The sequence below is a fragment of the Gracilinanus agilis genome, chromosome 3 (assembly GCF_016433145.1).
Source record: "Gracilinanus agilis isolate LMUSP501 chromosome 3, AgileGrace, whole genome shotgun sequence".
Classification (NCBI taxonomy): domain Eukaryota; kingdom Metazoa; phylum Chordata; class Mammalia; order Didelphimorphia; family Didelphidae; genus Gracilinanus; species Gracilinanus agilis.
In genome coordinates, this window is record NC_058132.1 from 558,878,855 (window position 1) to 558,892,901 (window position 14,047).

Sequence of the window (14,047 nt, forward strand, 5' to 3'; positions counted from 1 at the left end):
CTAGCTAACTGGGTTCAATCGGAGAGGGGCACTGCAGCTGCCTGAGTTTGGGATCAGACTGTGACTTGAGGGGCAGCCCCGGCCCGGAGGAGGAGTGCGGGCGCGGGTTGGCGCAGTTTCGGCCCCGGCGGCCCCTTCCCTTCCCGCTCGCGTGGCGCGGTCAGGCTCCGCCAAGTCATTCCCTGGAGTGTTTCACTGAGGAAAGAGTTATGGAAGCGCCGAGCTGCATCCAGGACGAGCCTTTCGTTCACCCCCTAGGACCCGAGCCCCAGCCTGAGCCGGCTCCAGAGGCAACAACGGTTGCTGCAGGGGGGGCTCCATCCCAGCCCGGACCGGGCAAGCCAGGGGAGAAGCGCTTTAGACTGTGGTACGTGGGTTGGTCGTGCCTGGACCGAAGGACCACGCTACCTATGCTGCCCTGGCTGATGGCGGAGATCCGCCGTCGGAGCCAGAAGCCGGAGCCCGGCACGGCTCGAGAGGTGCTACTGCTTCTGAGCTCCCCGTACCTCCGCTGCGTCCCCGCCCCCTCGGGCAATAGTGGGGGTTCGGGGGGCAGCCCTTCCGCCCCCGGCCCACTACCCAACCCGTCCGTATTCATTTTCGAACATAAGGCGCAGCACATCTCTCGCTTCATCCACAACAGCCATGACCTTACCTACTTTGCCTATTTGATCAAAGCCCAGCCAGATAACCCAGAGTCCCAGATGGCCTGTCACGTTTTTCGGGCCACCGACCCCAACCAGGCAAGTGTCTCCAACCGCCTGGGGGCATGGGCGGCTTGGTCATGAATGTGGGGGGTGGAGGAAAAAAATACACCCAGAGCTTCTCGGGGTCTAGCAGCTGCGTTTGGTGGTGGTGGTGGTATGTAGGCAAAGAAGGGGTTCGGGGAAGTTACTCTCGCAGCTCTCTTTTTCCCTCTGTTAATGAACTAGATTGGCGGTGGGGTGGTGGAAGAGGTAAGACCCTCCTGGAGGCTGTAAAGTGGGAAAGAAAGGAGCGCTTCAGACAAGGAAGTGGGGCGGGAAGAAGTCATCTCAAGGAGGAGAGAGAAGAGGTTTCTTGTGCTAAGGGAAAGCTGGACAGTTTGACTGTGAGCGCCTTGAGAGCAAGGACTTGCCCACCTCCTTTCTTTCTATCCCCAACACCCAAAATCTTGGATGACTGACCGATCGATGGTCCCAAGGGAGAACTAACGTGGTTTACACGGGATTGGAAGGTGGAATTTAAAATGAATCACGTGCAACTTTTTTTATGTTTGTTTAAGAGGCGCAGGATGGAGAGGGGGTGTGGCTATGGTTTGGGTGTCCTCATGAACACTCTAGAAGCAACTTCATGAGATCACTTTAAAGAAAAAATATATTTTGAAGATGTTACATTTTGTTAGGCAAGATAACAGCAATTAGATAGCATGAATGGACACACTCCTATGGTTCCTGCTTGTACCACTGTGTTTAAATTCATGACCTGTCACAGGCCACTAGCTATGTACCTTTTTTTTTTTTTTTTTTTTTTTAAGGCAAATCATTTGATCTCTTTGAAGCTTGGACTTCTTAGCTCTTAAAAGGAGGTACATAGGACGAGCTCTATTTCATTTAGAAAAATATTATGAGGATGGGGTGATATTATATTGGTGAAAACGCTTGGCAAATGGTAAAACACTTTATTGGTAATATAACCAGTGAATGGAACCAATATTTCGAGCAATCTAACTGGGTAGATGCTTTAATTATCTCCATTTTACAGTTGAGGAAGCTGAGGCAAACAGAGGCTAATTGACTTTCCCAGGGTCACAGCTACTAAGTGATTGAGAATAGTTCTGAACTTAGATCTTCCTGACTCCCAAGATCAGGACTCTTATCAGTTGCATAGTTAGCTCCTAAAAAGGTTAATGACTTTGTAGTCTACAACTAGCATTTGTCATATGTGCAGTTGGATCTGATTTTCCTTATTTTGAAGTTTGCTCTTAGTGGGTTGCAGCAGCTGCTTTTCACAATGACCATTATTTTTGCTGAAACACATTCATAAAGCTATTTATAACAATTTTCACACAATGTGGTAAGGATTGAAAACATGGTTTAAAAGGAATAGATTAGTTAATGCCAGGAGAGTGGTCTGGGCTCTTTGGGGGAACAGTGTTATTTACATATAAATTTATTTATATATAAGTAAGCAAACAAACTAACAAACATAAATAAATAAAAAGAAGCTGTTTCATTGTTTGTCCAGTTAGTTCTGAAATGAGAACATCCTGTTTTAAGTAAGGTTGTTTGTTTCATTCTGATTTAATGCCCAATTGAAGACTTCTTGGGTTACAGAGGTTTCTACAGAAAGGCTTGTGTGTATATATAAAAACAAGCAAACAAAAAAGTTAATTGTATTAGGTTCAAAAGAATTAACTTCATTGCCTTCATTCTCTGGGCAAACATTTATTAAGTGCCTACTGTGTTGGAGAACTAACCTGGGGGAGGGTATCAGAAAATTTAGATTGGATGAGATCTCTGTCCTTATTACAGTAATTGATACTTAGGTAGTATTTTATGTACATTTTCTTTTATCCAGATAATAAATATAAGAGGTATAGGTACTAAGGGTACCATAAACCCTGTCCTACAGATTAGGGTGCTGAGGGTGAGAGGGGTTTAATAACTTGCTCATGATAATGAGCAAGGAATTGAACCCAGATTTTGTTGACTGAAATCAACACCTTTGATATGAAGTTTGTAGTCTAGTAGAGGCTGTCACAAACATAACATCAGATACTCATAATATACAATATTTTATGGTAATTGCATTAGAGAGACAAAAAAATGTGTTAAACAGTTTAACATACTGACTAGGTGTGTAGAAATTACAAATCAATGTGAGAGGAATAACTGTTGCAGATAAATATTCTGTAGTTATCAATCAAGTTTATGGGTAGTGTGTTAATTAATGTGATTTTTTTTGTTTTGTTTTTACTCTTGATAGTTTAATTGCAAGTTATACCAAAGCATGGTGTCTAACATATGGGGGCAGGAGGGAAGTGCAGGAGCTCCCTGAGCACTGCAGGGCTGCCATGGGTGGCCAGAAGAGTGGGGTGGGGGGCACCGTGCCTTATTTTCACTACCTCCCCCTCCTGCCTGCCCCCAGCTAGCTTTTTTGAGGGTTAGGCTCTCTGAGTAAGCAGAAGCAAGAAGGCCTCGTGTCTGGCCCTGCCTGGGGTGGGGTGGTGGCTGGCCCTGGAGAGTAGAGGTCAGCTTGGTATTGGGGGCCTCCCCTGAGAGCAATGTTACCCAATACTTGTGCCTCCTCCCTGTGTCTTCCTGAACACTGTATGCAGAACTATTTATTTTGGTGAAAATAGTTGTAATAAAGGCTGAAGCGCCCCTCCCCCATACTATGTAAAATATACAAAATACTGCCTAAGTATCAAGGTATAAGCAGTAAGGATGAAAAGCTATTTTGTACTATGAGTTATGACCACCTAGATTCTGTTTCAAATGACTTTTCTACGATAGTAGCAGTTGTTTCAGTGACATTAATAGATGGTCAAATATTTTTCATTATGTTGAACTAACCCATTATTCCTCATATAAACCTAAACTGATCATTGTCTATAATCTTTCTAATATGTTGTTCTAGCCTACTTGCTAATATCTTTTTTAAAATTTTTGGTTCAATATTCAGTAGGGAAATTGGTCTGTAGTCCACTTTCTCTGCTTTGTTTCCTTCCTTTACATTTTAGGTGCTATGACTTTAATGTACTTTTATTTATTATATTTATTAATTTATTTATTAATTTATTATATTATATAATTATATTTAGACTCACTGGGGCAGAATATAAGAGGGAAACAATTAAAATTTCATTTTTTTTCATGTCAGTGGTAGGCTTTTGGGTAAAAATACAAACAAAAAATACTCTCATTAGATTATAAATCTGAGAGCAGGGATTATCTTTTTGCTTTTTTTTTTTTTTTTTTGTAAAATCAGTACTTAATACTATGACTAGCACATAATAGGGGCTTGCTAAATGTCTGTTGATTACTGTTTAAGATGAATGTATTTGAATTAAATTTACATGAATCCTTGCCCTGAGGATCAGTTGAAGGAACAGTGGATATTCACCCTGGAAAAGAGAAGACTTATGATTTTTATTTATGACTTTAAAAAATAATTAAAGGCTGTCATGTGAAAGGATTATATTTATTGGAGCAGCTAGGTGACATGGTGGATAAAGTGGTGGCTTGGAGTCAGGAGGACCTGGGTTCAAATTTGGCCTCACACATTTTCTAGCTGTGTTTGCCTAGCCTTTGCCCTTTTGTCTAAAGCATTGTTATTAAGACAGAAAGTAAGGTTTTTTTAAAAAAGGATTCTATTTATTCTCTGTGACTTCTGAGGGTAGAAGTAGGGGATTGGCAGAAGTTACAGAAGTCAAATGTGTTAGGAAGACTCTACTTACAGAACTATCCAAAAGTGGAATGGGCTTTCCAATAAGATACTAAGTTTCTCATCACATTAATGTTCAGCAATGGACAGAGATGACTACTCGTCATGGACAGCATGTAGATGGGGGTCTATGGCTTCAGTTTAAATTAGATTAGACAGTCAATTCCTGTTCCCCCCCTGAGATTCTAGATTAAGAAAGTACATTTTTCCTCCTGCACTTAGCACAGTGCTTTTTACATAGAAAGTACTTCATTTTTGTTGACTAATAGAAAATCAGTCTGAACTTTGGATGCTGTTCAGTCTCTTTGGGCTTTAGTTAACTTGTCCATAAAGATCCATTGCAAGCACTAAGATTTTACTGATTTTTATGAATTCCTGAAGACGGGGCTTGGAGTGGTTTTCACTACTATAGTTAATTCAAAAGAACATTAACTCACTACCTTTAAAAGTAGTGGGTTTTCCTTCCAGGAAGGAAAGGAGATCTGGAGGCTATAGAGGGAATTCTTTGTATGGATTGCACTAAAGGGACCCTAAGATTCCTTCCAACTCAGATTCTTTGAGAATCTTCAGGCCAAATGAGGATTTATGAGGGATGTTTGTAGAAGAGGTTGATTCCTGCTTCAGCTTGGTGGAGTGGGGATAGGACTAGATAACAAATGAGGCCCATATCAACCCAATCAACTCAGATTTAAAATGACAGAACAGTGTTTCTTCTGACATGTAAAGTGGTGGTCAGCATGAAAAGGGCAAAATATTTCCTTGAAGCTTCTATTTCCCATTTTGGTGGTGTATGGTAAGGAATTAAGCTAGGTGTGAGGGAAAGGGAAAAAAGAGAATTGAACTTATTTTAAAGGGATGATAAAGGGCAACTAAGTGGCACAACAATGATAGAGTGCCAGGTTTGGAGTCAAGAGGACCTGAGTTCAAATGTGGCCTCAGCCACTTCCTAGCACTGTGAGCCTAATTAAGTCACTTAACCCCATTTGCCTAGTTCTTGCCCCTCTTCTTCCTTCTAATTGATATTAAGACAGAAAGAAGGGTTTAAAAAAATAAGGGATGATAAACAAATGCTATATTTATTAATAGAGTTTATTGATTAAGATATGTAACATCTTAGGAAATAATATTAATGATGATAATGTTTTTTAGTACTGGAAGTTGTAATGATATACTTTTTTGTACTAAAGAGGCAAGAAAGGCTTCTCTTTGCTTCCTCCTGTGTTTTCTATTTGAATTTAGAATACAAATAAAAAAAAGAAAATATCTTTGATTTCAGAGAGTTTATATTCTCCTTTTTTCAAGGATTCTTTGTGAGGCAGTTTCTTACAAACCCTTATAGAAATAGGATGCTGCCATTATTTTATTATTATTTATCCAAGGGCATGTTGTGCTTTTATGTTGTTACTATTACAAAGACAGCATGGTTCTATATATACCGGGCTTCAGAGCTATGAAGAAACGTGTCAGGGGCAGTGAGGTGGCAGAGTGGATAGAAGCCTGGAGTCTGGAACATCTGGGTTCAAATGTGGCCTCTGACAATTCCTAGCTCTGTGACCCTGGGCAAATAACTTAACCTTGTTTACCAAGCCCTTGCCCTTTTGTCTTATAGTTGTTCAGGGACAGAAAGTAAGGGAGGAAGAGTGTGTGTGACAGACAGAGAGGAGAAGAGAAGAGAAGAGAAGAGTTATGTCAGGAGAGAAGTATTCAACCAGGGGCTTGGAGGAACATTTTTACTACTGTTTTTCCTCATATCCTTCCTTTTCTTTGCCAGGGCTGCCCAGCCAAGTTTGCATTATGTGCCAGGCCACTGTCCTAAAGGATGACTAGGCTTCTGTCAATTCTATCTTTAGGAAAGTGACTATGTCTGTGCAGAAATAATCAGTTCAATTCAAATTATTTTCTTTTATAGAAATGTGGCCTCGAGTGTAGAAGAAACACTTGAGTAGGTTGGAGTATTATGATAGAATTGCCATAGTAATGTGTTCTCTGGGAATAGGAAGATAGTCCTCCCACTTCCATGAAATTGGAATCATAACATTATTTTAAATAATGTTTGTTTTTCTTTTAAACAAACATTGAAGGTTTATAAGGATTATTTTTTTTTTGTGGATACAAAATATTTTCTTTCTTTTTTTTAAAACCCTTACCTTCTGTCTTGGAGTCAATACTGTGTATTGACTCCAAGGCAGAAGAGTGGTAAGGGTAGGCAATGGGGGTCAAGACTTGACACAGCTATGAAGTGTCTAAGGTCAGATTTGAACCTAGGACCTCCCGTCTCTAGGCCTGGCTCTCAATCCACTGAGCTACCCAGCTGCCCCCAAAATATTTTCTTTCAATAGCTCACTTTTAAAACAAATCAAAGTAACTGTGGGCATTTAGAAGTCAAATAGCTATCACAAAATATTTTAATTGATTTCATTGATTATACTTCTATATGCACTCCTTGGTATTGTTTTAAAAGATAAACAGCAAGTAATGTGAAATTTTAACAATAAAATTGCTATCTTTCTTTTGCTTTCCTTAAAAAATTAAATTGTTTTGATTGTGTCAAGCAAGATATGAACTTTCAAATTTAATTTTGGACAAATATTCCAAAACTACAATTGCTTAATTCTTCTTTCCTTTTTTTTGGTGGTCAATAGGATATGTCATTCAGAAAATCAGAGAAACAGATGAAATGACAACCTACATTCATTTCACTGACTTCTAACCATATTTAATATCAACTTTAAACTATAATGGCTAGATATGTATCGCATCTTTTTCCTTTTATAATTTCTTTCTTCCTTGACCTCCTGTAACTATCTTGTCCTTTTGGGCTATACTTCTCCTTTTACCTACAGACTCCTTAGGTTTAATTCCATAATGAACCCTGATGATATTATGAAAAATCTTTGCTTCTTTTCTACTTGGTTCTTATTGTATAGACAGTGTCACCCATAGACAGACAGAAGCTACAGAAGCCCAGTCATCCTTTAGGACAGTGACCCAGCACACAATGCAAACTTGACTGGGCAGCCCTATCAAAGAAAGAGAAGTGGACTCTAAAGAGAGACAGCAGCAATAAAGTTCTCCCAAGATTTTTCTATTTGGCAACTTTCCTGCCATTAAGGAATGGTTTAGAGTTCCTTATTATTTCTTGGTAGCTTCAGCAAGTTCTTCATTCCTCTTTCCTAATTGTAGAATTAGCTGGAATTTATTGCAGGAGTAGGGACCAAAATTTACCAAGTTGCATCTCTTTCTTCCAGAATGACACATTGACCATACACAGCCATTTTGAAATTTGAGGGGCTGTGAGGAAGAGGAAGGAAACTTTCCACTCGTCAGTCTTTTTGCTTCTCAAGCAGATTGAGGCAGCAGAGAGAACAGAATAAGAAGTATTGAAGCCTACAGCTGCTGCTACAGAGATATCCTGGGGGAAGTGTAGGAGCATATGTTCACATGCTCTTCTTTTTGCCCAGCTGTGAGCATTATGATGAAGGATGAGATAAGATTGCTCAATGTCTCATTTTGATCACACTCAGTTATTTTATGCTCCGTTGACCAATACCCTATAGCCTGTTCTTGCTTGCTTGGTTATTTTACAGTCTCTACTAAACCCTAAAACAACCAAACATATACTTTTTTTGCCAGCTAAGCCTAGTAGTAAAAAGGCTTCACCTCTCTGTTGCCTGGAAGAGTTGATGAATCAAAACTTTTACCTCTTTATTTACACTATCATCTGCTGCCTGGGAGAGGGAAATCCTTCAGAGCATAGCCAAGGAAGCAGAATTGGAAAAGCTCTGAAAACCCCAGGTAAATGGTCCCTAAACAAAAAAACAAAACCTTACCTTCCAGATGGAATACTATGCATTGGTTCCAAAGCAGAAGAACAGTAAAAATTAGGTAGCTATGACTTGCACAGGGTCATATAGCTAGGAAGTATCTGAGGACAGATTTGAACTACTCAGCACTTCCTGTCTTTAGGCCTGACTGTCTGTCCATTGAGCTGCCCCCTCCCCACTCTTTTTTTTTTTTTCCTTTCAAACCCTTACCTTCTGTCTTAGAATCAATATTGTGTATTGGTTCCAAGACAGAAGAACACAAAGAGGTAAGCAATGGGGGACAAAAAAAAAGAGTGGTAAGGCTTAGGCAATGGGGGTTAAGTGACTTACCCAGGGTCACACAGCTAGGAAGTGTCTGAGGCCAGTTTTGAACCCAGGACTTCCCATCTCTGAGCCTCACTCTCAATCCAGTGAGCCACCTAGCTGCCCACCCTGACACCCCCAACTCTTTTTCAAAAGGGATGGAACTACCTTAGCAGTTCAAGAGAAGTGTCCTAGTTCAGAAGAGGAGCAACTTGGTTCAGCAATGGAACATCCCAGCTCAACAGGGATGTTGTCCAGCTATAGAGACACTCAACTTACACTGATATCATGTCCATTAGTGAATTTTTGTACTGATTATTCATAGTTCCAGAGCTGTAACTTGCCTTGAGTACATGTTACTCACAATGTGCCTCCTTATTAGGAACTAAATATTTTACATTTTTGTCCACTGTCCTCCATGTGCATTTTGTACATATTGATGGGAGGGTGTGCACCAGATTTCTGATCGGAAAGATATATTTCAATTATTTTTGTTTTATCTTCTATTTACTAAAAGTTTTGATTAAAGATTAAGGGAAGGGGAAGCTAGCTGGCTCAGTGGATTGACAGTCAGACCTAGAGATCAGAGAACTTGGTTTCAAATTTGGCTTCAGACACTTTCTAGTTGTGTGACACTGGGGAAGTCAGTTAGCCCCCATTACATAGTCTTCTGCCTTGGAAACAAGTATTGATTCTAAGATGGAAGGTAAGAGTTAAAAAAAAAAAAAAAAGATTAAGCGGGGCAGCTGGGTGTTTCAGTGGATTGAGAGCCAGGCAAAGAGATGGGAGGTCTGAGGTTCAAATCTGGCCTCAGATACTTCCTAGATGTGTGACTCTGGGCAAGTCACTTAACCCCCATTGCCTAAGCCTTACCACTCTTCTGCCTTGGAACCAACACACAGTATTGATTCTAAGACAGAAGGTAAGAATTTAAAAAAAAAAAGATTTAAGGGAAAGTTATGGAGCTAGAAAAAATAACTAAATACATCAAGAGGAACAAAAGGCTAAGAATCTCAAGGGAAATAATAAGAAAAGTGGAAAAGAAGAGAAGTTAGTCAATGGAGAAAATTAGGTATACAACATATAGAAGGAAATGAAACCAGCAGGCTAGTGTTTGATAAATAACAAGCCCCCAGCTACTAAGGTTAAGAACTACCCAAAAAAAAAATAAATAAATAAAAATAGGGGACAGCAGGGTAGCTCAGTGGATTGAGAGCCAGGCCTAGAGATGGGAGGTCCTAGGTTCAAATCTGACCTCAGACACTTCCCAGCTGTGTGACCCTGAGCAAGTCACTTGACCCCTATTGCCTACCCTTACCACTCTTCTGCCTTGGAGCCAATACACAGTATTGGCTCCAAGACAGAAGGTAAGGGTTAAAAAAAAAAAACTACAAAAATTTCTGGGAAAACTGGAAAGCAATCTGGCAGAATGAGTTTAGACCAAAGGTTCTTAACCTGAGGTCTATGAATTTATTTTAAAGACTATTTTGATAGCCATAATTTTGCATAATCAATTTCCTCTATAATCCAGCTCTTTTTTTAGTGGCAGAGAAATGGAAACTAAAAGGGTAGCTATCAGTTGGGAATTGGCTGAATAAATTATGGTACATGAACATAATGGATTTTTAAAAATTACATGTAAAATTATTTAGCACTCACTTAAAACATTTTTGAGTTATGAATATAATGGCTTGTGCTATAAGAAATTATGAAGGAAGTAGCTTCAGAGAAATCTGGAAAGACTGATATGAACTGATGCAGAGTGAAGTGAGCAGAACCAGGAAAACAAGCTCTGACTTAGATGACCTGCTTCAATCCTAGAATTGATACAAAAGAGTTGTTTTTCTCTTTGGCTTTTATGATTCCATCCACTATGGGAAATCTTCAAATAGCCTTGTATCTGAAAATTCAGCAAATAACTGTAACAGAGACAGACAGATAGACAGACAGACGGACAGATGCAGAGAGAGACAGACAGACAGACAGACAGACAGACAGACAGACACAGAGAGACAAAGAGGGAGGGACAGAGACAGATAGAGAGAGGGAAAGAGAGAGGGAGAGAGAGACAGAGAAACAGATGGGAGAAAGAGAGAGATAAATCAATTCATTGCATAATTTTTTGTTTAATCTGCATTATTAACATAACATTTTCTCCATCACTGTCTTAAATCTAGACAAAAATTATTTCCAAGGTGTCTTTCTTCCTTTTCATAGTTAAATTCCTTGAAAAGGCCATCTACAATATGTGCCTATGCTTTTTCTCATCTCCCTATCTTGTAAATCTTCTGCAATCTGGCTTCCATCCCCATCATTCAAAATAAACTTCATTCTCCAAAGTTAGCAAAGATCTCTTGATTGCCAAAACTTTTCCTAATTCTCATCCTTCTTGACCTCTCTGCAACATTTTACTCTGCCAATTATCCTCTTCAGTCTTTTTAGTTTGATCTTCATCTGAGTCATACCTATTAACTGTGGGTGTCTCTCAGAGCTTGTATCTGGCTCCCTTCTCTCTCTCTCTCTCAAGGGAGAGCCATTGGTGATTTCATCAACGGCTTTGGATTCAGTTCTCTTTCTAGGTGGATGAGTTTCATATTTAATATCCTGTCTTCATAGTCCTGAACTAACACATTAAAGCCAGTTAAAATCAGCTGGAACCAGAGAACCAGCTCAAACCAGTCTGAACCAGCACAAAAACGGCCAGAACTGGCTCAAACCAGCCAAGACAGCCCTGGACTGGTTTGAGCAGCTCAAACTTGTTGAAACCAGTGCAAATAGGTCAAAACTGGCCTGGACTGGCTCAAACAGGTCCAGACTGGTTGAAACTGGTCAGAACCAGCTCAAACCAGTCAGGACCAGCTCAAAAACAGTCAGAACCAACCTGGACTGGCTTAAATTGGTCAGAATGAGCTCAAACAAGTCTGGCCCAGCTTTAACTTGTCAGAACCAGTTCAGACTGGTCTGGACTGGTTCAAACCAGTCAGAACTGGTCTGGACTGGCTTCAAACCAGTCAGAACTGGTCTGGACTGGCTTCAAACTGGTCAGATCTGGCTCAGCCCAGTCAGAACTGGTCAGAACTGGCTCAAGCCAGACAGAACTGGCTGGGACTTTTTTTTTGACCATTTGGAGAATGACTTATTTTTATAAATTTGGATTTTTTTCTCCATATTTTTGAGATATTAGTCCTTTATCAGAGATACTTGCTGCAAAAAATTCCCCTTGCTTCCTACTTTCCTTCTAATCTTGGTTGCATTTGTGTTTTTTTTTTTTTAAACCCTTGTACTTCGGTGTATTGTCTCATAGGTGGAAGATTGGTAAGGGTGGGCAATGGGGGTCAAGTGACTTGCCCAGGGTCACACACATTTGTTTTGTTTGTACAAACATCCCTTTAATTTAATATAATAAAAATTATTCATTTTACTTTTTATAATGCTCTCTATCTCTTGTTTAATTGTATTTTCTTCCCATATTCATAGGTCTGACATATTTGCATTATCTCCCTTTCTGCTTTCTTGGCATAAGGTCCAAGGTGTTGACCTATTCCTAGTCTCTGCCATGCCATTTTCCATTTTCCCCAACAATTTTTGTCTAATAGTGAATTCTTGTCCCAAAATATTGGATCTTTTGTTTCATGAAACACTAAATTACTAAGGTCATTTATTACTAGGTTTTTATACCTAATCTATTCCACCAATCTGCCATTCTTTTTTATTTTTTTAGTGTTTTAAAAATTTATTAATTTATTAATTCTATGATTTATTTCTTTATTCCACCATTCTATTTCATAGTCAGTACCAGATTGTTTTTTAAAACATTAATTAATATTCATTTTTAACCTGTTTACATACTTTATGCTCCTACTTTCCCCTTCACCCCCCCCCCCCCCACTCTCCCCCCACCCATTGCCAATGCACATTTCCACTGGTTGTAACATGTGTTCTTGTTCAGGGCCTATTTCCATATTGTTGTTAGTTGCATTGGTGTGGTTGTTTCTAGTCCACATCCCCAATCATGTCAGCCTCAGCCCCTGCATTCAAGCAATTGTTTATCTTCTATGTTTCCTCTCCTGCAGATCTTCCTCTGAATGTGGGTAGCATTCTTTACCATAAATCCCTCAGAGCTGTCTTGTGTCATTGCATTGCTGCTGGTATAGAAGTCCATTACATTCGATTTTACCACAGTATATCAGTCTCTGTGTACAATGTTCTTCTGGCTCTGCTCCTTTCACTCTGCATCAGTTCCTGGAGGTCTTTCCAGTTCACCTGGAACTCCTCCAGTTTATTATTCCTTTTAGCACAATAGTATTCCATCACCAGCATATACCACAGTTTGTTCAGCCATTCCCCAATTGAAGGACATCCCCTCCTTTTCCAGTTCTTTGCCACTACAAAAAGTGCAGCTATAAACATTTTCGTACAAGTCTGTTTATTTATGATCTCTTTGGGGTACAACCCCAGCAATGGTATGGCTGGATCAAAGGGCAGATAGTCTTTTATAGCCCTTTGAGCATAGTTCCAAATTGCCAGCCAGAATGGTTGGATCAGTTCACAGCTCCACCAGCAATGCATTAATGTCCCAAAGTACCAGATTGTTTTGATGATTACTGATTTATACAAAATCAACCTCAAAAAGAAAAAATTGTGATGAACAGAAGTTATGTATTGAACTCCATGTAGAAAAAAAATAAACTTCTTGGTATTTATAGCATTGTATGGTAGAAAGAACTCAAGTTTCAAAACCGGTAAATCTAGACTTAAATATTGACTTTACCATCTACTTTAAGTGATCTTGTACAAATCACTTAATTCTCTGGCTCTCTCTTTCCCCAGCTGTATTTAGAGTTTAATTTCATAGTGGAAAAAATATAGAAGCATTCTTCTTTCTTAATAACATGTACTTTGTGTATTTTTGTCCTTTGTGTGACTTCATTGTGACATACAAATGTATTTTAATCAAACATTTCCAAATGCTAATTGTAGAATGAGCATAGGCATACATCCACTCAGCTTCATTAAATGGTATAGAAACAAGTTGGGTAAAATAGCATTATAAAAAGTACTTTGTTTCATAGGTATAATGTAAATGGGAGATGTGTTCCTCAGGGGCCAAAATTCAAGCTATAAAAGCAAAAATCATGTCTTTAACTTGACCTGAGAAAATATAATATTGGAAAATTAAATTATATACTTAGTTTAAAATAACAAATACAATTAATCTTAAGTTTGAAACTACTTAAACTTAAAAATGAATTTCAGCTTGTAATGTATCCATCATGGCATGCTAGTTTCCTTCTATTCTCTATTTTCCCCTATATTTGTATTTACATTTTTAAAATGGTAAAGATTCCTTCCTCTCCATAACTTTGTGTTGCCTCTATGACCAGGGTTAATTTTTTCTTTCTTTCTTTCTTTCTTTCTTTCTTTCTTTCTTTCTTTCTTTCTTTCTTTCTTTCTTTCTTTCTTTCTTTCTTTCTTTCTTTCTTTCTTTCTTT

At 39.1% G+C, this 14,047-nt stretch overlaps 1 protein-coding gene across 4 annotated transcripts in view; it reads left to right on the top strand.

The window, feature by feature from the left end:
• Positions 1–209: 209 nt before the first annotated feature.
• Positions 210–14,047, top strand: part of TBC1D4 (TBC1 domain family member 4) — a 204,898-nt gene continuing 191,060 nt past the window's right edge. For all 4 annotated transcript variants that reach the window (XM_044670593.1, XM_044670591.1, XM_044670592.1 and 1 more), the window contains exon 1: positions 210–743. In XM_044670593.1, the coding sequence (XP_044526528.1) occupies positions 210–743 (534 nt within the window). The remainder of the gene's footprint in view (positions 744–14,047) is intronic.